At 43.4% G+C, this 26,827-nt stretch overlaps 1 protein-coding gene across 2 annotated transcripts in view; it reads left to right on the top strand.

Moving 5' to 3' along the window:
- The window catches only part of LOC142152766 (A disintegrin and metalloproteinase with thrombospondin motifs 2-like), a 775,540-nt gene that overhangs the window by 340,270 nt on the left and 408,443 nt on the right, over window positions 1-26,827 (top strand). For both annotated transcript variants that reach the window (XM_075209748.1, XM_075209747.1), the window contains exons 7-8: window positions 13,192-13,297; window positions 13,916-14,059. In XM_075209748.1, the coding sequence (XP_075065849.1) occupies window positions 13,192-13,297; window positions 13,916-14,059 (250 nt within the window). The remainder of the gene's footprint in view (window positions 1-13,191; window positions 13,298-13,915; window positions 14,060-26,827) is intronic.

Genomic DNA, 26,827 nt, shown 5'->3' with positions numbered 1-26,827 from the left:
ATTTTAGTTAGAGGGGGAATGAGCACAGGAGACAGGGACCTACCAATTGGTGAAGGAATGGGATCAAGAGGACAGGAGTTAGAGTAGAAAGATGACAAGAGAGTAGAGACTTCCTCTTCATTTGTTGGATCAAATGAAGAGAGATTGTCAGAGGGTGCTACAAAGGAATTGAGCTGATTGCTTGTCGAGGGAGTTGATACCATTTCATGTCTGATCTTATCTATTTTGTCCTTGAAATAGGAAGCAAGATCCTGGGCACTGATGGTAGTTGGAGGATTTGGGGCTGGAGGATTCAGAATAGATTTAAATTAGGGATGTGCACCGGCCACTTTTTGTGTCTCGTGTTTTGTGTTTTGGATTCGGATTTGCTTGAGGTTTTAGGTTTGGATTGGTTTCGCAAAATACCTGACAAAAGGTTTTGGTTCGGATTTAAGGTTTTGGATTCGGATTTATTTTGAAAAAAACATAAAAAGTGTTAAAATCAAGTTTTTTTGGTTTATTTTCACTCCTACGATATTATTAACCTCAATAACATTCAATAACAATCATTTCCACTAATCCCCAGTCTATTCTGAACACCTCACACCTCACAATATTGTTTTTAGTCCAAAATGTTTCACCGAGGTAGCTTTCTGGACTGCATAGTGCAGTGGTCCCGGTACACAATTTGGTACCGGGGCCACAATACCTCCGCCTTCAAATGGTCTGAATTCCACTGCACAGCTGCCTGCTCCTACATCCTCTGCAGCATATACAGGGTGTAGTTCGAGCGTGTCAATACCTCTTGTTTTTGACGATGACAGGTCATTTTCATTAATTTATGATTTGGCAGCAACAGTCAACGTTGTTTAATATCTGATACGCCTCTATCTGGACTGCATAGTGGAGTGGCCCCGGTACCCAATTTGGTACCGGGGCCTCAATACCTCCTCCAACTTTCAAGTGTAGTGTTTATAATTTATAAAAACTACAGTAGTTATAGCACGTCAATAACTCTTGTTTTAGACGACCATGGTACAGAGCATTCATCATTGAGATCCCATCAAGTATGTGAAAGACAGAGAGGGTCGAAGTGTTATTTGTTAACAAAAAAACTGTCCCTGTTGCAAATATTCGTGCAATGAAGAGTGACTTTTTCATTTCCAGGCATGACGATGGGCTTTTTCATCCCATGGACATCAGCTGTTTCCCCCCCTGGTGCCTCATTTACAATAACCATATCACCATCCTCATCATCAAGTTCCTCCACAGCGCCAGCTACATCAATAGCCTCCTCCCGGTGTACAACATTGACACCTTAATTATCCAAATCTGGATCTACACTGTGGGTGATCCTTCCAACATATGCAGAGGGTGTGCTGCAAATGCTGGATGGAGTCACCTCTTCCCGTACAGTGATGGGAAGGTCAGGCTTCACAACCACCAACACCCTTGGACTCGCCTTGGGGATTTGTGATGTCATCTGTTTAGAAGGCAGAGTTCTTTGCTGTTTTGTTGTTGTTGCTGACAGCATAACTCTTAAATTTTTTGTAAGGGGGGGGAGGAGGGCTTAGATCCTTGGGTGAAGCTGGACCACTAGTCATGAACACGGGCCAGGGCCTAAGCCGTTCCTTGCCACTACGTGTCGTAAATGGCATATTGCCAACTTTACGTTTCTCCTCAGATGATTTTAAGTTTCTCTTTTTGCTACTTTTTGAGAACTTGGGCTTTTTGGATTTTACATGCCCTGTACTAGGAGATTGGGCATCAGGCTTGCCAGACGACGTTGATGGCATTTCATCGTCTATGTCATGACTAGTGGCAGCAGCTTGAGCATTAGGAGGAAGTGGGTGTTGATCTTTCCCTACTTTATCCTCCAAATTTTGGTTTTCCATTATATGTAGCACAAGAGAGCGTACCCCTAAGCCACACACACTCGGCAAAGCCTTTAAAAATTATATGCGGCACATGAGAGTAACACTGGACTTATACTGCTGAATCAGTGAACTTTGTAATATAGCAGTACCAATGGACTTATACTGCAGAATCAGTGAACTTTGTAATATTACAGTACCACTGGACTTATACTGCTGAATCAGTGAACTTTGTAATATAGCAGTACCACTGGACTTATACTGCTGAATCAGTGAACTTTGTAATATAGCAGTACCAATGGACTTATACTGCTGAATCAGTGAACTTTGTAATATAGCAGTACCAATGGACTTATACTGCAGAATCCTGCATAGCCTGAGCATAGATGAGATATTGGAAGTATGTTTGTTTAGCAGTGTCCAGAGCATTTCAATAGGAGTGGTAGATATCAGTATATGTGATGAAATCATTAGAGGTAAAAGATTTACGAGAAAGTTTTTGTAGAGTTCGTGTTACTTTAGTGTGCCACGGTTGGCAACAAAGTCTACCTGAAGTATGTAGTGTCGCTGGAACCACTTGATCCAGGGCAGTTGCTAGGGTTTGGTGAAAATGGGGTACTGCCCGATCAGGGGATTAGAATATATAAATTGGGGATAGAAGGTGTTGGAGAGAGGGGGAAAACTGTTGAAGATCAATTGAATTGATATCCCTGCGGTTGTGGGGAGGCTTGGAAGAGTTTGACACTAGGGAGGGTAAAGAACTGGGGGTGAGCGAGTAGCTGATAAGGTGATGATCTGAGAGGGGGAAAGGAGTGTTAAGGAGATCAGAAACTGAGCATAGTCTAGAGAAAACAAGATCAAGACAGTGGCCATCCTGATGAGTAGTGGATGCAATCCACTGGGAGAGGTCAAGTGTGGAGGTTAGAGAGAGTAGTTTGGAAGCAGCATTGGAACGTTGATTAGATCTAGGGATGTTGAAATCACCCATGATGATGGTGGGTATGTCAGAGGATAAGAAGTGAGGGAGCCACACAGAGAAGTATTCCAGAAATTGTTAGTGTGGACCAGGGGGGCGATAGATTACAGCAACACGCATAGAGAACTGGTTAAAAATCCTAATAGCATGTACTTGAAAAGATGTGAACGTGAGTGATGGGACATTTGGTAAAACTGTGAACATGCACTGTGGGGAGAGAAGTAGTCCAACCCCACCTCCTTTTCTGCCTCCTGGTCTGGGGGTGTGGGTGAAATGGAGACCACCATGTGAAAGGGCTGCATGTGAGGCATTGTCTGATTGTGTGAGCCATGTTTCTGTTATTGCTATAAGGTTGAGGTTGTTTGAGAGGAAGAGATCATGTACGGAGGTAAGTTTGTTCCAAACAGAGTGTCCATTCCAAAGGGCACATTTAAAGGACTTTGGAAGAGAGGGGATACAGGTGATGCATTTGAGGTTTGCTGGATTTCTGTAGTGTTCAGATATATGCGCGTGGGAGAATTGAGGGGGACCTGGATTAGGTGATATATCACCAGCTAATAGAAGCAGGGAGGAAGAAAGGTAGGAAAGATGATTGTAAGATGTGTGTCTTTTAGTTTCTGGCGGCAGGGTGAGGCTGTTAAAGTTATTGAATTTAAATAGGAAAAGAGTTCATGAGTGTTCACTAGAGGTGAGTGAAGTAATGAAGGGGCAATGTGGATAGAGGTGTGTGTTGCAGGATATACATATATATTTATTTATTTAAATTCAGGGTAAGAACGTAGGAATTGCACCCTCAGCCAGTCTCTTCCAAGCACTGTTTTATTAGTGACCCCCAACCTCTTAGATGGAGCGGGGTAGCAGTCATACACTTTCACAGCATACACTATGGGGTTAATCCCCCTTGCACGTGACTCAGGACAGGAAAGAAGACACACTCGGAGGGTATGCCTCCCTCCTTCCTGTGTCTTCTTTCCTGTCCTTGTAGTAGAGTCAGGCAGTTCAGGTTTATTATTTTTCTCGCTTACCTACTTTCATGGCCAGAAGTAGCAGGAGGATAGGGGTTTGCTCCTCCTAAAAGTCTGGCAGTTGCACTTGAGTTGAATAGTGCATAGGTGGTGGGACCGGCCTACTCACGGAGTGACACCCTCAATGGAAGCTTGCATCCTCCGGGCAGCCATATGAGCCTGCATAACACCAAATTGGAGTGACACCTTCCATATGGGAGCGTGAATCCTCTGGCAGCCATATGAGCCTGCATGGCACCAATTTCAGAGTGACGCCCTCCATGGGAGCTTGCATCATCCGGCAGTTAGGAGAGCTGTGTAACATATGGCATCTTCTCTACCCTGGTGATCTTTTTGCCCTTGGTGCTTCCTCCCACAGCAGTGGTGGCGGTTTTCTTGCCTCTGTGTCTTAAGGAAAACTTTCTGGGAATTGACAGTGTGAGGTACCACACATGCAGTGATTGCTATTGCTGAAAGCAAACGACCTGTGAATATTTATCGCCAAAAGCAGAAGTTGAGCATTGTATATAACAAGAGATCCACATGCTGTGTACCAAAGAACCAAAACAGAGGCAAATGTGGAGGAAAAACGGTCCCAAGCACGCAGTCAGGGTAAGCACCTTTATTATTGTAGCTTATGTTTTTAGCTAGGAAGTGTGCAGGCTGATTCAGTATACAATATTGTCTCCAGGTCAGAAACACAGACTGGAAGTGAGAAGCTTGTGGAAAAAACTGAAAAAAAAAAACCCTAGAAAATCTTTCTGGTGGAATTCGTGACAAAAAATTGCCAGAAGGTTTTTTTTTAGAAGGTTGTATACTGAATGTAATTCTAGTGAACAGCAACAGCTTTCCCCTCATATGGTTAAAATGTAAAAGTGGATGAAGGTTACATTAGTTGAAACTTTTATTATGAAGCATGATTTACAGCAGCTGAGGTCTAAAGAGCCAAGCTCAGTAATTAGTATTGCCTCAGAAGATTATGAGCAGCAGGCAGGGCCGGACTGGCCATCTGGCACTTCTGGCAGATGCCACAAGGGCCGATGGTCAGATGGGCTGGTCCGCATGCCCGCCGAGCAGTAGCACTCTGCGCGGACGGAGAGTCAGTGACTACCGCCTATGCAAGTAATCACCTGGGACGGCACCACGTGACAGGTGCCGTCCAATGTGATTACTTCCATAGGCGGCAGTCACAGACTCTCCGTTCGCTGACCAGCGCGCAGGAAGGATGTAACAAGGTAAGTGTTATAGTGTACATCTATCTGTGTGTGTGTCTCTGTGTATGTGTGTGTGTGTCTGTGTGTCTGTGTGGCTACAGTGTGTGTCTGTGTGGCTACAGTGTCTGTATGGCTACAGTGTGTATGGTCCCATGTGGCTATAGTGTGTGTCTGTGTGGCCCCATGTGGCTATAGTTTGTGTGTGTGGCCCCTTGTTCATATAGTGTGCGTGTGTGGCCCCATGTTCATATAGTGTGCGTGTGTGGCCCCATGTTCATATAATGTGCATGTGTGTGTGTGTCCCCATGTTCGTATAGTGTGTGTGTGTTTGGCCATGTTCGTATAGTGCGTGTGTTTGGTCATGTTCATAAAGTGTGCATGTTTGTGTGTGCGCGCAATATTTTAATTTGGCTATAGTTTGCGTGTGTGGCCCCATGTTCATAAAGTATGTGTGTGTGACCCCATGTTCATATAGTATGCGTGTGTGGCCCCATGTTCATATAGTGTGCGTGTGTGGCCCCCATGTTCATGTAGTGTGCCTGTGTGGCCCCATGTTCATATAGTGTGTGTGTGTGGCCCATGTTCATATAGTGTGCGTGTGTGGTCCCATGGGGCTATAGTGTGTGTCTGTGTGGCCCCATGTGGCTATAGTGTGCGTGTGTGGCCCCATGTTCATATAGTATGCGTGTGTGGCCCCATGTTCATATAGTGTGCGTGTGTGGCCCCATGTCCGTATAGTGTGCGTGTGTGTGTTTGGCCATGTTTGTATAGTGCGTGTGTTTGGTCATGTTTATAAAGTGTGCATGTTTGTGTGTGCGCGCAGTATTTTAATATGGCTATAGTGTGTGTCTGTGTGGCCCCATGTGACTACCGTGTGCGTGTGTATGGGTATACTGTTAATTTAATGTTGAGGCTGGTTGGAAGGAAATAGGTCTACTTATTAAATTTGAATATTATTATTGTGGGGACTGGAGGGAGGCCTAATTATAAAACGTGAGTGCTTTTGTTTTAACACCGGGCTGGTTGGAGTTTTCTAAATCTCATGTACCCATTTTTTTTTTCAAAATGGGGCATCAAATATTCCAGGATCAAGACAAGAATGAACTGAGCTAAAGTTGCTACAAGTCCCATGTGGCTATAGTGTGTGTGGTCCCATGTGGCTCTATTGTGTGTCTGTGTGGTCCCATGTGGCTATAGTGTGCGTGTGTGGCCCCATGTTCATATAGTATGCGTGTGTGGCCCCATGTTCATATAGTGTGCGTGTGTGGCCCCATGTTCATATAGTGTGCGTGTGTGTGGCCCCATGTTCATATAGTGTGTGTGTGTCCCCATGTTCATATAGTGTGTGTGGCCCCATGTTCGTATAGTGTGTGTGTTTGGTCATGTTCATAAAGTGTGCATGTGTGTGTGTGTGTGCGTGCAGTATTTTATTATAATATGTGAGGGAAGGGATGATCTTAATATAGTGTTGGAGGTAGGCTATTTAATGGTGGAGTGTAGGTGGGAGTTAATTATTTAAGGTGAGGTGAAGGAACCTTTAATTTAATGCTGGGGTGGTTTAGGGCTATCAATTGAATGTGGGACTGATTTCAGGGTGGAGGGCTATTTATTAAATGTGAATATGAATTAATGCCGGGTTGATGGTTGTGGAAAATGGGTATACTGTTAATTTAATGTTGAGGCTGGTTGGAGGGAAATAGGTCTACTTATTAAATTTAAATATTATTATTTTGGGGACTGGAGGGAGGCCTAATTATAAAACGTGAGTGCTATTGTTTTAACACCGGGCTGGTTGGAGTTTTCTAAATCTCATGTACCCATTTTTTTTTTTTCAAAATGGGGCATCAAATATTTCAGGATCAAGACAAGAATGAACTGAGCTAAAGTTGCTACGAGTGGTGAAAGTGACCAAGACAGGTAGGAGAGAGCAGGACAGTCTGCCAACTGAAATGAATCTGGTGGGTCAGTCCTGAATTTGGGTGACTGTCTCACTTAGTCAGGATTTGGTCCGACTGCAAGGACAGTTGGGAGGCTGTGTATTTGTCTAAAATGATAACCATGTTACATAATAGGAGGCCTGCTGTCTTAAATACCCTGGGCCCCTGGGCCTTAATCCACCTCTGGTTAGGGGAAGGGAACTGATAGCTGCTCCCAGTTCCCGGACAGGACACAGACTCCAGAGCAAGCCGAGGAGCTCTAAGTCATACTTGCCAAATCTCCCGGAATGTCTGGGAGACTCCCAAAATTCGGGTCGGTCTCACAGACTCCCGGGAAAGCTAGCAAATCTCCCGCATCCCGCAATTGCGGGGCTAAAATGATCTTGTGAGACAAAGATTTTCCCTGCAGGAAGTTCCCACCCTTATGGATGTCGCACCACAAGCATAGATAAGTACAGTGGGCTGGGGTGTCATAATGTGCCTGGGGGGATTGCGTGATGTGGCTGGGAGCGTGTGATAAATGTAATGTTTTATTATAATGTATGTATCAATGCCTCATGTTGGCCACACCCACAACACAATGTGGTCACGCTATTTTGCACGCCATTATCACACGGCTGATTTATGTTTTAATTAACAAAATGCATTTATTATGATGTTTCCTGGCAGTGATTTGTATTACCATTTGCTGGAAGTGTGCCTGTCTGTTCCCTCTGAAGAAATCACCTTTGCGGTGATGAAACGCATCAGATTTTATGGCAGATCATTTTTTAGGAATTATTTCACTCTTCATAGATTGGTAACATCAAGTGTATCAGTGGGTCCTCTAATTGCATTCTATCATTTGGAATCGTGGTATATTTTCCATTCAGTCTGTATTTTGCTGCTCATAGCTGTGATTTCCATCCACCAGTTCCACACTGTCATCAGCTTCATTTCTCCATATGCTGCCGGTTACAGCGAAGTCTCTGCCTTGCCATGGATGCGATTGGATCAGATCTTTGCTGGGACAGCTATAACCATACTGGACAGTGGCGATCACAATTTACCAGTTCTATAACAACATTTGTCTCAACATTGTCCGCATTGCTGCCGGATACAGCAGAGTCCCTGTCTTGCTGTGGATGTGGGTAGAGTAGCTCTTTGCTGGCACAGTTTAAACCATGTTGTGCTTTTAAGCACTGCAACACCACTGCAATATAACTTTTGAACAATTTGTGTGGTGGATCTTTGTCAAAGACCCTAACAAACAGGTATTGGTGTGCACACACCATCATGGATTTCTGATGTTTCAATTTATCGAAGCACCTGGGTTTTTCATGTCCATCGCTGTTACTCTGTACATTTGAGACCAATTATACTCAAACTGTGATATTGGACATTTGATCTAATCAAAGGCTCTCTTTGCATTTGTGATTTTTAGGTAACTTTAGGATATTTTCCTCTATTTTTTTTCCCATTTACTTGATGTTTTTTAGAGTGATTGTTCCATTATTGTTTTTGATGCATTTATATTATTGCACTACCAATATTATTTTTGAGATTTATCAATAAATGAATCTATTTTTTAACATTTTGTTGGTTTTAGTGAATCAGCTACAGCGCTGTGTCTTTTTTGTTCACGCCTAGCTCTATTATACTGATCCTCCTGACTATCTTGAAGATGAGTAATGTAGTGACACGTTTGCTGGAAACCTGATTTAAATTACTGCTAATATGACACCCCGCCCCCGCACGCCCACCTCCCCCCAGATCTCCCTGAAGCCAACAAGGAAAAGTTGGCAAGTATGAAGTAAATATTTGGTTGGAATTGTAGGTCGCTCCACTTGTTTATCTCAGGTCCAAGAGGAGAGAGATAGGACTGCTTAGACCACAATATCTTGTCCTTGTAGGCTTGTGAGGAAATTCAAAGACTCTCACAGGGAGAGGATTGTAGAAAAATTATCCACCAGGAACAGATGGGTAAATTATCTTGTTTAACTATAAATCACTAGTATTATGTGGCAATGTAGTTATAACTGATGGCCACACGAGGGCAGCAGCGTTACTTAAATATACTGTAAAACATTGTTAAAACAGCCAAACAGTGTTTGTGGATGGAATGTATAAAGCTATTAAGTAGGAGAGATCGTTTCTGGCTTACATGGGGCAATAGGGTTTCAGGTTGATTGCTTGAGTTCTAATATAGGATAATCAATTACACTTGCAAGTGTTACTGTGGCTGCAATACAAAATAAAAGTAAACTTTGCTGTTCAGAAAGTGGCACTATATAATTTTCATGCCGACTGGCAGGGTTTGCTGCGCTCCATGATAATACCCACTTTGGAGGGTCCTGTGCTGATAATCAACTGTGTTGTTCAACAACTGCAGGAGAAATGCAGCAGCAGACTTAGGGCAGCGGAGAACAAATCTTTAAGAACGGCATCAGAACTTGGAATCTGATTTTTGGGAGTAGAGAAGCTGGCGAGATGTTATGCAGCTGTGGACCTGCTCAACAATAGAAGGTAAAGCTGCCATGAAGGTTCCACTGGTTGGAGAATGGGGGAGATCAGACACACGTCCCTGGCTTCCGGTAGATTCTGGGTGATATTGCTTGTCAGACGTGGAGGAGAGGGATCTCTGCTGCTCAGGAGTATGTGCTGCGCAGTCCTTGCGAACCAATTTTTGCAAGTTCAGTGTAGGCCCTCTGTATGTTTTTCAAGTTCAGGAGTGTCTATTCACTTGGAGACAAGGTACTAGATGAGACTGGTGTCTTTGACTGGTGTCAATCATTTGCAGACTTTTTGGGGGACTGGGGGATCCCTTATGGTCAAAGATTATAATTTACATAGGGAGCGCGGAGAAACACATCTCTCTGGAATGGCTACCATTCACTTCCTGTCTGAGGAGCAAGGAGCAATGTTGCAGAATGGCACCAGCGATTGCAGCTAAAAGTAAGTATGGGGCTGTAAATAGAATAAGGAGAGGGCTGTATAGACGACTATAGGAATGGGGCTGTATAGAGAACTATAGGAATGGGGCTGTATAGAGCACTATCGGGAGAGGGCTGTATAGAGCACTATATGGAGGAGGCTGTATAGAGCACTACAGGGAGGGCGGTCGCAATGAGATCTATAGGTAGGGAGCCGCAATGAGATCTATAGGGAGGGGGCCGCAATGGAATCTATAGGGAGGGGGCCGCAGTGAGCATTATGGGGATGGGGATGCAATGAGAACTGTAGGTAGGGGGCTGCAATAAGAAATATAGGGGGGGGTCCACAATGAGAGCTTGAAGGCAGCAATGAAAGATATGAAGGGGGCTGCAATGAGATACATGGAGGGGGCTGCAGTGAGAGATACATGAAAGATTCAATGGGAGCGACATGGAGGGGGTGATGAGAGAGATATGAGGGTAAGAATAACAGTTTTTCTTTCTTTTTTGTGAATGTAGCTTGTGTGCACACTTGTATGTAGCTCTGCTGTCACAACCGTCACTTCCAAGCCCTAAGAACCCCTCTCTCATACTTTGAAAGTTGTCATTTTAGGAAACTGGTCTATTAGACCGAACATGTATTATACTATTATATTTTCTTCTGAAAATTCCATGACTGTGTAGAGATTCATCATCATCATCATCATCATTTATTTATATAGCGCCGCTGATTCCGCAGCGCTGTACAGAGAACTCGCTCACATCAGTCCCTGCTCCATGGAGCTTACAGTCTAAATTCCCTAACACACACACACACAGAAAGAGGAAGAGACAAAGGTCAATTTTGATAGCAGCCAATTAACCTACTAGTATGTTTTTGGAGTGTGGGAGGAAACCCACGCAAACACGGGGAGAACATACAAACTCCACACAGATAAGGCCATGGTCGGGAATTGAACTCATGACCCCAGTGCTGTAAGGCAGAAGTGCTAACCACTTAGCCACCGTGCTGCCCAGAGATTCTGGTTCTTTGTCTTTTATGAGTTATGTTCTTTCTTCATCCATGCGCCAATATTTATATTTTTTCTACCACTAACAAACAATACTATGAACTAAGAAACAGACATGAAGAATATAAGGAGAAGGGAGGTGAGGGGATAATTCAAGGAGAGCTAAAAAAAAAAAAAATTAACAGATTAAAAAATAGGACATATTTTCCTATAAAGAATAGGATCATCCAACAAATCAAAAGAAGCAAAAAAATACAATCTTCATGTTTTGGACCTGTTTCAAATCTGCTTATAGCTTGCCTTCCTCCTTACCTATGATTCTCATGTTAGGGTATGTTTTAATTCTTTATCACCAGTCTCTGCTTGGAGGCAATGGTCCATTTAGCAGTAGTCACAACTTGAGCTCAAGGAGAAATATTTTATTTAGTTGTGCAAAAGTGCAGGTAATAGGGTTTTTGCTTAATTGAGTCAAATAAATTACACATGTTTGATATCCATATAAACAAACCAAATAGATTTCATAACATGTTATCCAGAGATGCAATATGCCCAACAGGGCATATGGTGGCTTAGTGGTTAGCACTTCTGCCCCTCAGCACAAATTTAATTCCCGACCATGGCCTTATCTGTGTGGAGTTTGTGGGCTAGATTTACTAAGCTGCAGGTTTGAAAAAGTGGGGATGTTGCCTATAGCAACCAATCAGATTCTATCTTTCATTTTGTAGAAGGTACTAAATAAATAAAAGCTAGAATCTGGTTGGTTGATATAGGCAACATCCCCACTTTTTCAAACCCGCAGCTTAGTAAATCTAGCCCTGTATGGTCTCTTCGTGTTTGTGTGGGTTTCCTTCGGGTGTTTTGGTTTCCTCCCACACTCCAAAAACATACTAGTAGCTTGCCATTCAATAATGCGTCCTGTTTTAAAATCTGATACTAGTTTCGAAGACAGACATGCAGGGCCTGAGTCATTAACAAACGCAAAACAAACTTAATAGGCATTTTTTAAGAACAATGCATGTACATCGAGCATACGCGTGTTCGTATTGAACAAAAAGTGAATATGAAGAAATGTCTGATGAATACAGATTTAGGTCCGCTCTGCTCTAACAGACAATACACTGCAGGATACATCCAATTCATATGTGAAATATTAAGTCACAAAAGAACATAATACATTTATAAAAAAAAACATTTATCATGATGTTATGAATGTCTATTGTACATAAAATACATTTTTACAGTTGCTCCTGATTGCAAACATATGTTCTAGCATGCATATGCAGCTGTCATCATTAGTATGCAGCACTTACCCCAAACCTGTAGCTAATGCAAGTAATACAACTGAAAAACATGTACCTTTAAGATGCCCAAAGCTTGAATTGGGCACTGCTATGTACAGTTTGGCACACCCTTACTGTAAATTGACTATGTGCATATGCTCATTCCCTTGCCTGTTCCATTCCTGAATTTATAGGCAGCAGTAAAGGGTCCTTTGAGCTGAAAGATGAATTGGATGTTGTTGCTTTCTCTAGCATATGACCTGGTTCAGTGTATGCGCAGTGCGATTTTACGCGAAATGCAGCACATACTGCCATTTATGCTCCTTAATTAATCAAACCTGCTATTGGCTGAGCATATAAGTCTATAGCAATCTGACATATACATTTTACATTTGCAATTGTACATAATGACCAGATATGATAACTCTGCACATATGTGCCATGATTCTTTGTGAAAGATTTCAATGATAGCATTCATAAAAATTAAGCCATGCTAAAAAAAAAGAATCATTTAGGAAATTTGATCATGTCGATGTTCTCCTGTGTTTGTAGTTTACTGACCTTTTCAATTAAAATATGTTCTGCCGCAAAAAGCAGCCTAATCTACTGTTTGAAGTAAAAATATGTGGTTACTGATCTTCTAAAGTGTAAGGCTTTGCTTTGGTAATAATGGTCTACATTAAAGCAGTAAAAATGAAATGATACTTGCCAACTTTACCAATCTCTCATCATGGCCACACCCCCACAGCAAAATGTTGCAGTTGTGTAATGTAATCATGCAGAAGGAGGTGGGGCCATTATGATGCGATTCATGGCGAATCATGTCATTGGGGGTTGGTGAGAAAAGCCTGCTCTTTCTGGGAGAGCTACTCAAAATTCTGGAGCCTCCCAGACATTCCGGGAGAGTTCGCAAGTATGAAATAAACATAGAATGACCTTTATTATAATTTTTATTGGAAATGTATATAGACCGAATATATTACTTTTTTACTTATTTTTCTTTAGGCTATGCACCAGTTACAGGAATGTGTCACTCGATACGAAGCTGTACACTAAATCATGAGGATGGGTTCTCCTCAGCCTTTGTAGTAGCTCATGAAACTGGTCATGTGTAAGTAGAAGGCTTACTCTTCCTTACTGAAAGTAGTTCATTTTGTGGTAACATGTTGTATCAATAAGGACTGTCATCGGTAATGTGTGTTGTTTTTTTTTTATCTTTTAACTGTTTTCAATGGCGAGTGTGAAATTCATGCTTTGTACTTGGTGCTTTTCTCTTAAAAAACAAAAACAAAGTTAAAATATTTTTTTTTATTTAAAAATATTTTTAAAATAGTGTTTTAAAATAAAAACAATTTAAAATACAAATTTTAATAGCAAACAAACTGCAAATACCATGAAATATTTGTGATCTTTGACCTTAATTCCAAAATTCTAATTTTCGGAATATATCTTTACTTTACTAATAAATTATATTATTTTGTGTGAGATTATACAGACTGAAGTACCAATCTGTCTGAAGAACCCTTTGAGTTACATTTACCACAGGCTGAGCACCAGTGGGCTATAGGTGTTATTCCATTTTAACATTGATATAAAGCTTCTGTGTTAAAGGTGAACAGTGTAATGCTATAGCTAAAATCATTTGGTTTACTATATGATGCATGTGATAGCAGTGTCTGAAAATAAAAATATATTTTACAGTAAAAGTTGCCTTCAATATATGTTGTAGGTTAGGAATGGAACATGATGGGCAAGGAAATAGGTGTGGAGATGAAGTCAGAATGGGAAGCATTATGGCTCCACTTGTACAAGCTTCATTTCATCGATTTCATTGGTCTCGATGTAGCCACCAAGAGCTGAACCGTTATTTAAAGTGAGTAATTAAATTCTCCAGTTTAAAATCAGTTTTGTATTTAAAAGCAAATTACTTGACTTTCTCATGTAAAATATCTTTATTTTAGTTTGCTGTACTTGATCCAAAGTTTTTCTCCTTTCAAGCCAAATAAAAGTTGTGGTCTTTACACTTGTCAGACTTTACAATACTAAGGTGAAGCAAGACACACTTTCTGCTGCAGAGATACACACTTCAGCGCATCTGGTCTAAGTCTACAGCTGTTTCATAGTATTATTGTTATTATTATTATCATTTATTTATTAGGCGCCACAAGGTTTCCGCAGCGCCGCACATAGTACAAACAGTAGACTATACAGGGTATAACAGTACAGAACAATAAACAAAAAGTATCAATACTTCAGAAACTCCAGGCAGGCAGATGCAATAGACACGGAGCAGAAGAACGGGTAAGGAGACAGGAGGGAAGAGGGCCCTGCTCATTCGAGCTTACATCCTAAGGGAGGGTTGACAGACCAGGTACAAGAGGAGCCGGTTGAGGCAATGGGAGAGAGGGGAGAATGAGCGGAGGAGATAGGGGTTAAGTGGATGGGTGGTAGGCTTTGAGAAAGAGGTGAGTTTTGAGTGCACGTTTGAAGTAGCACAGAGTGGGAGAGAGGCGGATGGAGCGAGGGAGGTCATTCCAGTGAAGGGGGCTGCACGGGAAAAGTCCTGGATTCTGGAATAGGAAGAGGTGATCAGAGTGGAGGAGAGGCGAGGGTCATTGGCCGATCGCAGGGAGCGGGCGGGAGTGTGAATGGAGAGGAGGTTGGAGATATAAGGGGCAGTAGAGTGGGAGAGAGCCTTGTAAGTGGTGGTGAGGAGTTTGAAAAGAATTCTGTAGGGTAAGGGGAGCCAGTGAAGGGCAAGGCAGAGAGGGGAGGCAGAGGAGGAGCGGCGTGAGAGGTAGATGAGTCTTGTGGCCTCATTGAGTATAGAGCGGAGGGGGGAGAGACGAGAGTGGGGGAGGCCGGTGAGGAGGAGGTTGCAGTAATCCAGGCGGGAGATGATGAGTGCGTGTATGATGGTTTTGGTGGCCTCCTGAGAGATAAAGGGATGGATGCGGGCGATGTTGCATAGTTGGAAGCGACAGTCTTGGGCAAGGGAATGAATGTGGGGGGCAAAAGAGAGAGAGGAGTCAAGGGTGACACCCAAGCAGCGGAGTTGGGTGACAGAGGAGACGGTAGTGTTGTTAACGACAATGGAGAGGTCATGGTGGGATGGGTGGTTGGGAGAAGGAAAGACAATGAGTTCAGTTTTGGAAATGTTGATTTTGAGAAAGCGCTCCGACATCCAGGAGGAGATGGCGGAGAGGCAGTCAGATACCTGAGCGAGGAGGGGGGGGGGAAAGATCAGGTGAAGAGATGTAGAGTTGAATGTCGTCAGCATAAAGGTGATAGTGAAGGCCAAAGGAGGAGATGAGAGCACCAAGGGAGGAAGTATAGAGGGAAAAGAGTAGAGGGCCAAGAACGGAGCCCTGCGGGACTCCTACTGCGAGAGGGTAGGGGGAGGAGGAAGAACCAGACGTGGATACAGAGAAGGAGCGGTTAGCGAGGTAAGAGGTGAACCAGGCGTGGACAGAACCAGAGAGGCCGAGAGAGAGAAGAGTTTGCAGCAGGAGGGGGTGGTCCACGGTGTCGATAGTATTTGTGTTTTTAGACAAAAACAATCTTAATTTAGAGCAAATCCAGCTAAAGGGTGCAAATGTGTTCCTGGACATACTGGCAAAATGCAATTTATTTTGCTAGCAGTAAACATTATGCCTGCTTTTGCATGTAGTACACAACCCCCACTTGCATCAGACGTTCTTCACGCCAGCTTTCTAGAGCTTACTTACCACTTAACATTAACCTAACTGCTTCCTTTTATGATTAGCTTGCTTACACCAGCAAATACATGACATCACTTAATTTCTCACACAATATAACATATGTTGTACAGTTACATAATTAACATTTTTAAATAACTTTCACATATCACAGGGATAAGCAAAGTTATTTCATTTAGACCTTGTCCTAGACAATGGAATCAGAGATGGCTCACAATAGCCTAATTAACATATACCAACTAGATGTGCAAAGACTGGCTTGCCCTTGTTTGATCTTAAATTCTGTTCCGAGTTTGCCTGTGGTGTTAAGTATATCTGGAAGCACTTCAATCAGCTGGAGAAAAGAGACACAGACTAAGTTCTGTATACAAAGAATATTCTCTGTTTATTGATATCAAGATACAAGTCTTTATACCCTAGTGAATATATGAATCCTACATCATAAGCATACAATAGTCTATGGCAGTGGTTCCCAAACTTTTGCAGTTCGCGGCACCCTTAGAGTCTCCAAATTTTTTCAAGGCACCCCTCCAAAATAATTACTGAACAGTCCTGTTTTAGAGGTAGTTGGGTCAAAAAGTTGTAATAAGTATTTAGGTCACGACAGAAATACTTATTTAGTTGTATGCAAAAATGCCCCCTGCATCCAGGCACACTGCCCCCTCTGCATCCAGGCACACTGCCCCCTCTGCATCCAGGCACACTGCCCCCTCTGCATCCAGGCACACTGCCCCCTCTGCATCCAGGCACACTGCCCCCTCTGCAACCAGGCACACTGCCCTCTCTCATGTTGCCCCCTCTGTTACGCTGGCCCCCTCCTCTGCCCTCTGTCACGCTGGCCCCTCCTCTGCCATCTCCCACGCTGTCCCCCTCCTCTGCCCTCTCTCCCCCTCCTCTGTCCTCCTCCTCTGCCATATGTCCCCCTCCTCTGCCCTCTGCCCCCCTCCTCTGCTCTCTGCCCCCCTCCTCTGCCCTCCTCCTCCTCTGCCCTCTGTCCCCCTCCTCCTCTGCCATCTGTCCTCCTCCTCTGCTCTCTGTCCCCCTCCTCTGCCCTCCTACTCTGCCCTCTGTCCCCCTCCTCTGTCCTCCTGGTCTGCCCTCTGTCCCCCTCCTCTGCTCTCTGTCCTCCTGGTCTGCCATCTGTCCTCCTCCTCTGCTCTCTGTCCCCCTCCTCTGCCCTCTGTCCTACTCCTCTGCCCTCTGTCCTCCTCCTCTGCCCTCTGTCCTCCTCCTCTGCTCTCTGTCCTCCTGGTCTGCCATCTGTCCTCCTCCTCTGCTCTCTGTCCTCCTGGTCTGCCATCTGTCCTCCTCCTCTGCTCTCTGTCCTCCTGGTCTGCCCTCTGTCCCCCTCCTCCTCTGCCCTCCTCCTTTGCCATCTGTCCTCCTCCTCCTCTGCCATCGTTCCTCCTGATCTGCCCTCTGTCCCCCTCCTCCTCTGCCATCTGTCCTCCTGGTCTGCCCTCTGTCCCCCTCCTCCTCTGCCCTCTGTCCCCCTCCTCCTCTGCCATCTGTCCTCCTGGTCTGCCCTCTGCCGCCCCCCTCCTCTGCCATCTCCCACGCTGTCCCCCTCCTCTGCCCTCTCTCCCCCTCCTCTGTCCTCCTCCTCTGCCATATGTCCCCCTCCTCTGCCCTCTGCCCCCCTCCTCTGCTCTCTGCCCCCCTCCTCTGCCCTCCTCCTCCTCTGCCCTCTGTCCCCCTCCTCCTCTGCCATCTGTCCTCCTCCTCTGCTCTCTGTCCCCCTCCTCTGCCCTCCTACTCTGCCCTCTGTCCCCCTCCTCTGTCCTCCTGGTCTGCCCTCTGTCCCCCTCCTCTGCTCTCTGTCCTCCTGGTCTGCCATCTGTCCTCCTCCTCTGCCCTCTGTCCTCCTCCTCTGCTCTCTGTCCTCCTGGTCTGCCATCTGTCCTCCTCCTCTGCTCTCTGTCCTCCTGGTCTGCCATCTGTCCTCCTCCTCTGCTCTCTGTCCTCCTGGTCTGCCCTCTGTCCCCCTCCTCCTCTGCCCTCCTCCTTTGCCATCTGTCCTCCTCCTCCTCTGCCATCGTTCCTCCTGATCTGCCCTCTGTCCCCCTCCTCCTCTGCCATCTGTCCTCCTGGTCTGCCCTCTGTCCCCCTCCTCCTCTGCCCTCTGTCCCCCTCCTCCTCTGCCATCTGTCCTCCTGGTCTGCCCTCTGCCGCCCTCCTCCTCTGCCATCTGTCCTCCTGGTCTGCCCTCTGTCCCCCTCCTCCTCTGCCATCTGTCTTCCTGGTCTGCCCTTTGTCCCCCTCCTCCTCTGCCATCTGTCCTCCTGGTCTGCCCTTTGTCCCCCTCCTCCTCTGCCATCTGTCCTCCTCCTCTGCCCTCTGTCCTCCTCCTCCTCTGCCCTCGGTCTGCTCTCTGTCCCCTTCCTCCTCTGCCATCTGTGCCCCTCCTCTGCCATCTGTCCCCCTCCTCCTCTGCCATCTGTCCTCCTGGTCTGCCCTCTGTCCCCCTCCTCTGCCCTCTGTCCTCCTTCTTTGCCATCTGTCCTCCTCTGCCCTCGGTCTGCCCTCTGTCCCCCTCCTCCTCTGCCATCTGTCCTCCTGGTCTGCCCTCTGTCCCCCTCCTCCTCTGCCATCTGTCCTCCTGGTCTGCCCTCTGTCCTCCTCCTCCTCTGTTATCTGTCCTCCTGGTCTGCCCTCTGTCCCCCTTCTCCTCTGCCCTCCTTCTTTGCCATCTGTCCTCCTCCTCCTCTGCCCTCTGTCCCCCTCCTCCTCTGCCCTCTGTCCTCCCTCTTTGCCATCTGTCCTCCTCCTCCTCTGCCCCACGCCAGGCAAAAAAAAAAGAAAGAAAACATATGTTTCAATTATTCTTTTCCCAAGGGGGGGTGGAGGTTTATCTCCTGTCAGCCATATCCAAAGTCATGGACACAGCTCCCACACTACAAGCTGAAAATGAAACTACCTGTTCACAAATCTTGCTACATTTTTACAGGAGTTCTCTATGTCAGCTTAACCTCAAGGCCCTGGGCTTCCATCTTACAAAACTGCATTTCGGCAGAAAAATGAATAATCTCTTTTAGCAAATAATATATCTATGCGAGTTACAAAAATGGCTGAACAAAGGCATTATGAGGCCTTAACAAGAAATCATATTTAACACCCTGAAGTTAACTGGACAATAGCGTAGTACCTATTAATCTATTGCAATATCTGTTGTCTAGGCCTCCAAAGGTCAATTTTATTACCTGTAACATCCCTCACACAGTGATACAGTTAGATACAATAGATATCAATATAAATGACAGGTTACAATCTTTATACTATGGCACCTTACTCATAGAAAGTCAATGGCCCTAAGTCATTAAGGAGAGCAAAGCATAAAAAAGGAGTAACTTTGCACCTGGGTAAAACCATATTACATTGGAGGGGGAGGTAAATTTAAAATGTGGGGACAGATTTAAAATTGGGGTAGGCATGTCATAGATCAACTTTAATTTAATGGTAAAAATAAAGCTATCCCTTATTAGCGTGCTGGATGAAAAAACAGTCATTATTTATCTTATGTGCAAAATTATAAACTAATTTACACCCCTTGCATTGTAACATGGTTTGTCCAGGAGAACATTTATTTCTTTTTTTGCCTTACTTTCCTTAATGACTCAGGCCCTATATCTGCTTGCAAATTGCTCATTTTACCATTTAAACTTCTGTGACTTATACTAGCCAAGAATTAAATATTGTCAAGTACATATCTGTGTCAATAATAACATAGGTTTACCTTAGAAATATATCACAACATTGGCATACTGTATATTCACAATATACAGCTATACCCAAGATACTAATCCAAAACTAATGTACAGTATTAAACCACATTGAACCGCTGGATAATGTGGGGGCTAGTAGCATTCCAAAGTCCTGAGCTTAGAGGCACCACTCTAATCAAAGTTTGGAAGTGGTGAAGTGGGTCCATTGCTATAAAAGTCTGAATAGCTTAACCCTTGGTTTTCTCACACTTCTACGGATGACAATGTAGTTCCTCAGTGCTATGGCAAACCAAAAGTAAACTACTTATCAAACAGCCAGGGAAATGGTGCACCTGGCACGTGATGTCATTAATCTCATCCCCCTCTTTCTTAGAGAAATGCCTGCTTCAAAGTTAATTGGATAATAAACTTGATTAACTCAGTTTGTGCAAATGATTTACCCTTAATAATGTCACTTCAGATTTGGATAATTCGGAATCTGATAAATTAAAAAGACCATTTATTTTTAGGATTAATAAAATCTATTGTAGGCTCAATCTTTTGTTTACTTATTATACCCCTTCTCTATTTGCTCCTCTGTCTGGATATCTTCTTTTTGTGGGGAGGCTTTATATTCTTTCATAGACCAATTCTTCTTAATATACTGTCTTTGGGGGTGGGGTTAGGGGAAAAGATATTCTCATCCACACTTAAATTAGTGATTCTTTATAGTAGGGTAAACCTATTCAGGGTTTTAACTGTGGAAGTTTCTGTAATTTAGTGAATTTACAGGGTCCTTTCACCATAATAGGTATCTGTCTTGTGAACCATTTTGGTGGGAGTTCATTATCTGCATAATACTTCCAAATTTAGCTTGGGAAATACTTATTCTTCCCCATTTAAGAACCTTGGGCCTGATTCATTAAGGATCTTCACTTAAAAAAGCTTCTTAACTTAATAAAGCTTCTTATTTAAGTCTCCTGGACAAAACCATGTTACAATGCAAGGGGTGCAAATTAGTATTCTGTTTTGCACATAAATTAAATACTGTCTTTTCATATAGCACACAAATATCAACTTTAAATTTCAATGTACAAATAAGCTATCAAGTATTTGTGTGCTACATGAAAAAACAGTTAGTATTTAACTTATTATTATTTACAAAATCCATTTTTATCTCTTATGTATTTCTCTTCCTTTCTTTCTGTCACCTCTGACAATTTGATCAATTTTTTAGGTAACACTTTCTCATTTGTTTTAATATTTTCATTCTCTTGTATGCTTTCTACTGGTTTTTCCTTTTAACTCTGTTTCTACAATTTTAACTTTCTGCATTTTTCAAAAATAGTTAATTTCATAAGATTTTCTTCTGTGAAATGTGAAGTTTTGAAACCAGAAGTAGTTGGTTTAAGAATTTTTAGGCCTCTTGTTACTCTTCTCACCTTCACATATCGGTCAACTGATGGTCATGGAGCACACACCTTATCTTGTGGCAATTGCTAGTAGTACATTTGGAGGAGCCCAGATTGAGATAAAGTACACATTTAAGATCACCTCCAACTATTATGGTACCTTCATGCTTGTGTTCAATCAGTTCTAATTTTCTGTTTAAAAATGCAGGCTGACCCTGGTTTGGTGCATAAAGATCATTTGTTAATGTAAGCATGCAGGTGAACCTTTCACTGGGAAGCCCCTCCTATTTCCCAATGGAAATTATATAACTGATTGTATACACTAGATAATCCACATCAGCGTCATCAGCTACAAGCTCAAGAGATTTTAGAGTTTGTAGCACTTAATTGTTTGCCATTCTGGAATAATGGAGGAGGAAAAAGCGACAGAGTTCTGCCAATCTGGATGTTCGATTTTTTTGGATGCTGACTGTCACAAAAGCTATAAATTCTCTGGATTATTGGATTATGAAGCTGGTGAATTTTATTTCTTTTAACAGCCTCGCTTTCTGCAGGATTTCCTAATTGTGTAGTAGTAAAGTCTGCATACTGGGTTTATCTGTTTGCAGAGCACGGAAGTAATGACCTATGGACTATATTAAATATGATGTGAGTATTTGGGTCATTGTGCAATATTTCATGAATATTTTGTTTGGCACATCCACTAAGACACTAAACCTGATTTCTTTTACCTCTATTGTCAAGGTCACCTAGTGTATTTTTCTAATTTCCTTGTTTCCTGCATCTAAGCTTAAGTGTCTATTACCTCTTCCTTATTCTCTTCCAAAGAACTGACCTTGATTGTCACAAGTGCATGGTCATCTGTACATTCACTGCTTACTGGATCCTTCATTTCAGAGTTTAGAAGGCTTGTTCAATTGCCAATATTTTAAAATAATATAGAATTTCACTCGGCTCTCAACTTGTCGGACAGTGCTTGGGTAGGCTCAGAGTATAGCTGACAGCTTGATCAGAGGCGGTTTGAGATTGCTTTTGAGACAATAAAGCAGTTACCATCTGCCATAAAAATACGTGAATTTACAAAGATTTGTTGCATAGGTGATTGCAAGGAGCATTCCTTTGTCTTCTGCACTTCTTTCTTCAATGTCCCCTTTTTATCTTTCCCCATTGAAATTGTTAAATGTTTCATTAACAATGCATTATTACAGATGCACACAAATGACACTAGTGAGTTGCCAATAGATAGGGCTGCCAAGAGGAATTTGGGGCCCCGGGCACAACAACTCAACCGCCCCCCCCCCCCCCCACCCACCCCATAGATGAGAAGGAAAGGGCCTTGTGCTGCCAAAGGGGGCGAGGCCACAGTCTTGGAGGTGTGGTCAACACAGGGCATGGCTCTGTTACTTTAAGCAGGACCTATTGGGGGAGATTCAATTAGAAAAAAAATATGCGCAGTGTCTCAAATGGAGACACCTCACGCATATTTTTTTAGTGAAATATGTGCTGATTTTTGCTTGTGCACTTTAGAGTTGCGAGCAAAAATGAGCAGATATTTTTATGGTACCAGGAAAAATGAACAGCCGCAATGTTCTTTAATCTCCCCCATTAGGTATTAAAACAGTGTTGCTCTCTCCTACCTGTTATTGCAGCTTTCACCACCTGCTACTGGATTCCGGGTATGCATCCTGGAATGTTGGACCTGTATATGTAAATTAAATATTGATAACCAGGTTATAAGTGAACACAGTACATAACACAGATCACGGAGTATATAATACACACATTATAATAAAACATTACATTTATCACTGCACCCCCCCAGTCACATCATGTTATCCCCTTGGGGACATCACGCTATCTCCCCGGGCACGTCACGCTACCCCCCCCTCACATATAATCATTTACAGTGCCGTAACTAGACATTTTAGTGCCCTGGGTGGGAGTGACAACCGTCGAGTGGGGACGTCGTCAGCCTACTGTGGGGGCGTTGCTAGCGCTTTACAAGTTCTAGACTGCACTGAAACCCCCTCTCTCCCCATTCTTCACATTCTGGCTTTGTAAGGATCTTTATATAATGAGCCTCCATAAAACCAGAGTACTTTAAATGCAGCTATTACATGTTAGCTGTGTAAAAAATTAAATGGTTATTGAAATAAAACTCACTGAAACAAATTGAAACATAATTGTAATGGTACCAGCTGTATCACACTGCCCCTTTATCACACTGCCCCTTCATCACAATGTGCCCTCCTTCACAGTTTCCCCTTTATCACCCTATGCCATGGAGCCATCTTTATCACACTGTGCCCCCTTATCACCATCACACTAAATAAATATATATATATATATATATATATATATATATATATATATATATATATATATATATATATAAAATTACATACACACACACACATACATATAATTTAAAGAGCATGTACAAAAAACCTGTGGGATGCGCCACAATATATCTATATTAGAAAACATATATAAAGAGCATCCTAGTGTCCGCCGTACCATACAGAGAGCGTTCCTATGACCACCATACTATACGGAGAGCATTCCTATGACCGCCATACTATACAGAGAGCATTCGTATGACCGCCATACTATACAGAGAGCATTCCTATGACCGCCATACTATACAGAAAGCATTCCTATGACCACCATACAATGCAGAGAGCATTCTGTGACCACAATACAAATACCATCCTAGTGACCCCATATAATACACAGATAATTTTTGTGACTGCCTCACAATACCACCCCCCTAATCATGAATGAACCCCTCTTCAAAATTGTTAACTTCAGGATCATCATAAAACCCCTATCAACATTAACTCTCATCTAGTTTATTCATTAATCCCCACATCATAAATTAATTTCATTCATATTCATTAAAACCCATCATTATCTTCTTCAGTCTCATCAAAGGACTGTATATGTGTGTGCCCAGACTGAATGTGTGTGTCCAGTGTATGTATGCAGTATCTGTACCTGTGTGTGCATGCTCAGTGTGTGTAACTGTAGTTTCTGAAAAATTACTTACCATAAGACGTCCAGTCACTGCACAGCATAGCATCTGAATCCTAGAATGTTGGGGGCCCTAGTTTGAAAAAAAAATTGGTGCATGAAATTTTGAAAACTAATAATTAGCCCCAACATTAAAATAATAGTATTCCTATTTAATAAATAAACATATTTCCCTCCCTCCAAACAGCCCCAGCAATAAATTAAATAGCATTTACGTTTAAATAATATAACCATTTCCCACAACCATCCCCAGAATTAAATAATCCATATTCACATTTAATAAATAGCCCTCCTCACCAAACTCAGCCCCAGTTAATTAATAGCCCCAAACCACCCCAGCGTTAAATTAAAGGTCCCGTCACCTCACCTTAAATTAATAGACCCCACTATAAAATTAAAAAGCCCCATCAATAAATTAAATTGACCCACCAGCACCGCACAAATAAAATAGTACCCATTAAATAATTAGCCCCCACCTAAACATCACCAATAAATTAATAGCCACCCACCCTTGTACTAAGACACCCAACCTCTCTACCCTAATATCACACATTATATTAATACACCCCACCTTCCCTCACACATTATGGCAGTATACCCCCCTTCCCTCATAAAGCATAGCAGCATGCAGCACACATCCCCCTTCATAATAGCAGCATGCAGCACACATCCCCCCTCTATAATAACAGCACACACCCCCCTCCATAATAGCAGCACACCCCCCCTCCATAATAGCAGCACACACCCCCCTCTATAATAGCAGCACACACCCCCCCTCTATAATAGCAGCACACATCCCCCACTCCATAATAGCAGCACACATCCCCCCCTCCATAATAGCAGCACACATCCCTCCTCCATAATAGCAGGACACACCCCTCCATAATAGCAGCACACACCCCTCCATAATAGCAGCACACACACCCCCTCCATAATAGCAGCACACATCCCCCCTCCATAAAGCACACACCCCCTCCATAATAGCAGTACACATCCCCCCTCCCCTCCATAATAGCAGCATACATCCCCCCTTCCCTCCATAAAAGCAGCACACATCCCCCCTCCATAATAGCAGCATCCATCCCCTTCCCTCCATAATAGCAGCAGACATCCCCCCTCCCCTCCATAATAGTATAGTTGCCTAGCTGCCTAGCAACGTCATGACATCAGATACTGAGGGGCAGAGGGCAGAGTTCAGACGGGGGGATTATCCGGGTGCAGGCCGCCATTTTGGATGCACCGAGCGACTGGCGGTCTGATTCTGAGGTCTGTTAGCTGTTAGTAAGAGGCAGGTAGTGGGCGGCTGCTGCGCCTCCTTGGGCTTGCACCCTGGGCGTCAGCACCGCCCGCACCTGCCTAGTTACGGCTCTGATCATTTAAATCCAAGAACATAGGTCCTAATAACTGCATAATAACAACATTGTCTGTTGGAAAACCAAAACACTCTAGATTCCCAATAATAATATGCCAATGTCCAGCAAATATTGATCCAAATTCAGAGTCAATAGTAGAATAAATACCCATGTCTAGGCTGCACACAAAATGCTTCTTAGTCAACCTGAATTATCCACAATAATATTAATCAGAAATTTGATGTTGTATTCAAGAGGTAATAATATCAGAATGATATGGTATAATTGAATACTTGTTATTTTGGTTCAGCACTTTTCCAAGACAGAATACCCAATGTTCATCCACTCCTCTGCAAACTGTCACACACTGTCACCGCTCAGACCCGCTGATCAGACGGGCGTGTTACTTACCTCACTCCCCAATTCTTCTCCCCCGGATGAATGCCGCGGTCTCCGTTGCAGTCACAATCTTGCCAGGTTCTGCACATGCGCAGACCCGGCGTTTGTATTCATTCAGATACAGACACCTATCAGCTGATTGGTCCACTATAAAAGGCACCTCCTGCATTTGTTGTGTGCCAGATCTTCAGGTCTCTCCTCCTGGTTAGACGTGTCTAAGCCTGGCTCCTGTTCCTCCTGTTTCCTTGCTGTTCAGACTCCAGTGCTTTGTTGCCTGTTCTGCTTCCAGCTCCACAGGACCTCCTCAGTAACTACTGCTGCAGAAATTCATTGTGTTCCTGACTCATTGGTGCTTCCAGCTCCACGGGTCTACCTTTATAGTCACTGCTAGAACATTTTATCTGCTGTGTTCCTGGTAAAAAACCTCCCTCTTCATTAGACTCCACGCCTCAGAACGGGGTGGTGCTAAAACTGGCAAACACTTCCGGCATTCCTAGACCTTCGAACTGTGACACACTCACAGGAGGAGGTATCGCATGTGTTCCACAGTGGAATGCAAACGCTTTCTTTAATTTCCTGTATCAGTATGTAGTTGTAGGCGTGACCAACGCATTCTGTTCATCTATGGACTTATTCATGAACATGTGATAGTAAGCCCTCACTCACGCCAAGATCATCCTGCTGGTCCACCTATTTACTTAGTAAGTGGACATTTAGGCCTTGTGGTATCAACGTTTTCATAGTATATATTGCATTTATCTGGCTTAGATTTCATTTTCTCCAGCTAGTGGTGACTTTCTCAATAACAACAAAAGTTATGCCTGTGTGATCACATTAATGTATGTCAATAAAGTGCCATGAAAGGCGATGCTTATCGAATCATATTATTTTGTTTCTAAGATGCTCCTCTTTTCAGACTCTCAGTTTCCTGATGGTGCAGCTAATGTATTGTTTACTGCAAGGGCACTGTACTAGCTAGATGACATTAGTATTACAAGTATTAGTATTAAAAGTAATAAAATCCC

This window comes from Mixophyes fleayi, chromosome 4 (genome assembly GCF_038048845.1).
Source record: "Mixophyes fleayi isolate aMixFle1 chromosome 4, aMixFle1.hap1, whole genome shotgun sequence".
NCBI lineage: Eukaryota > Metazoa > Chordata > Amphibia > Anura > Limnodynastidae > Mixophyes > Mixophyes fleayi.
This window is presented reverse-complemented; position numbering and strand designations above follow the sequence as displayed.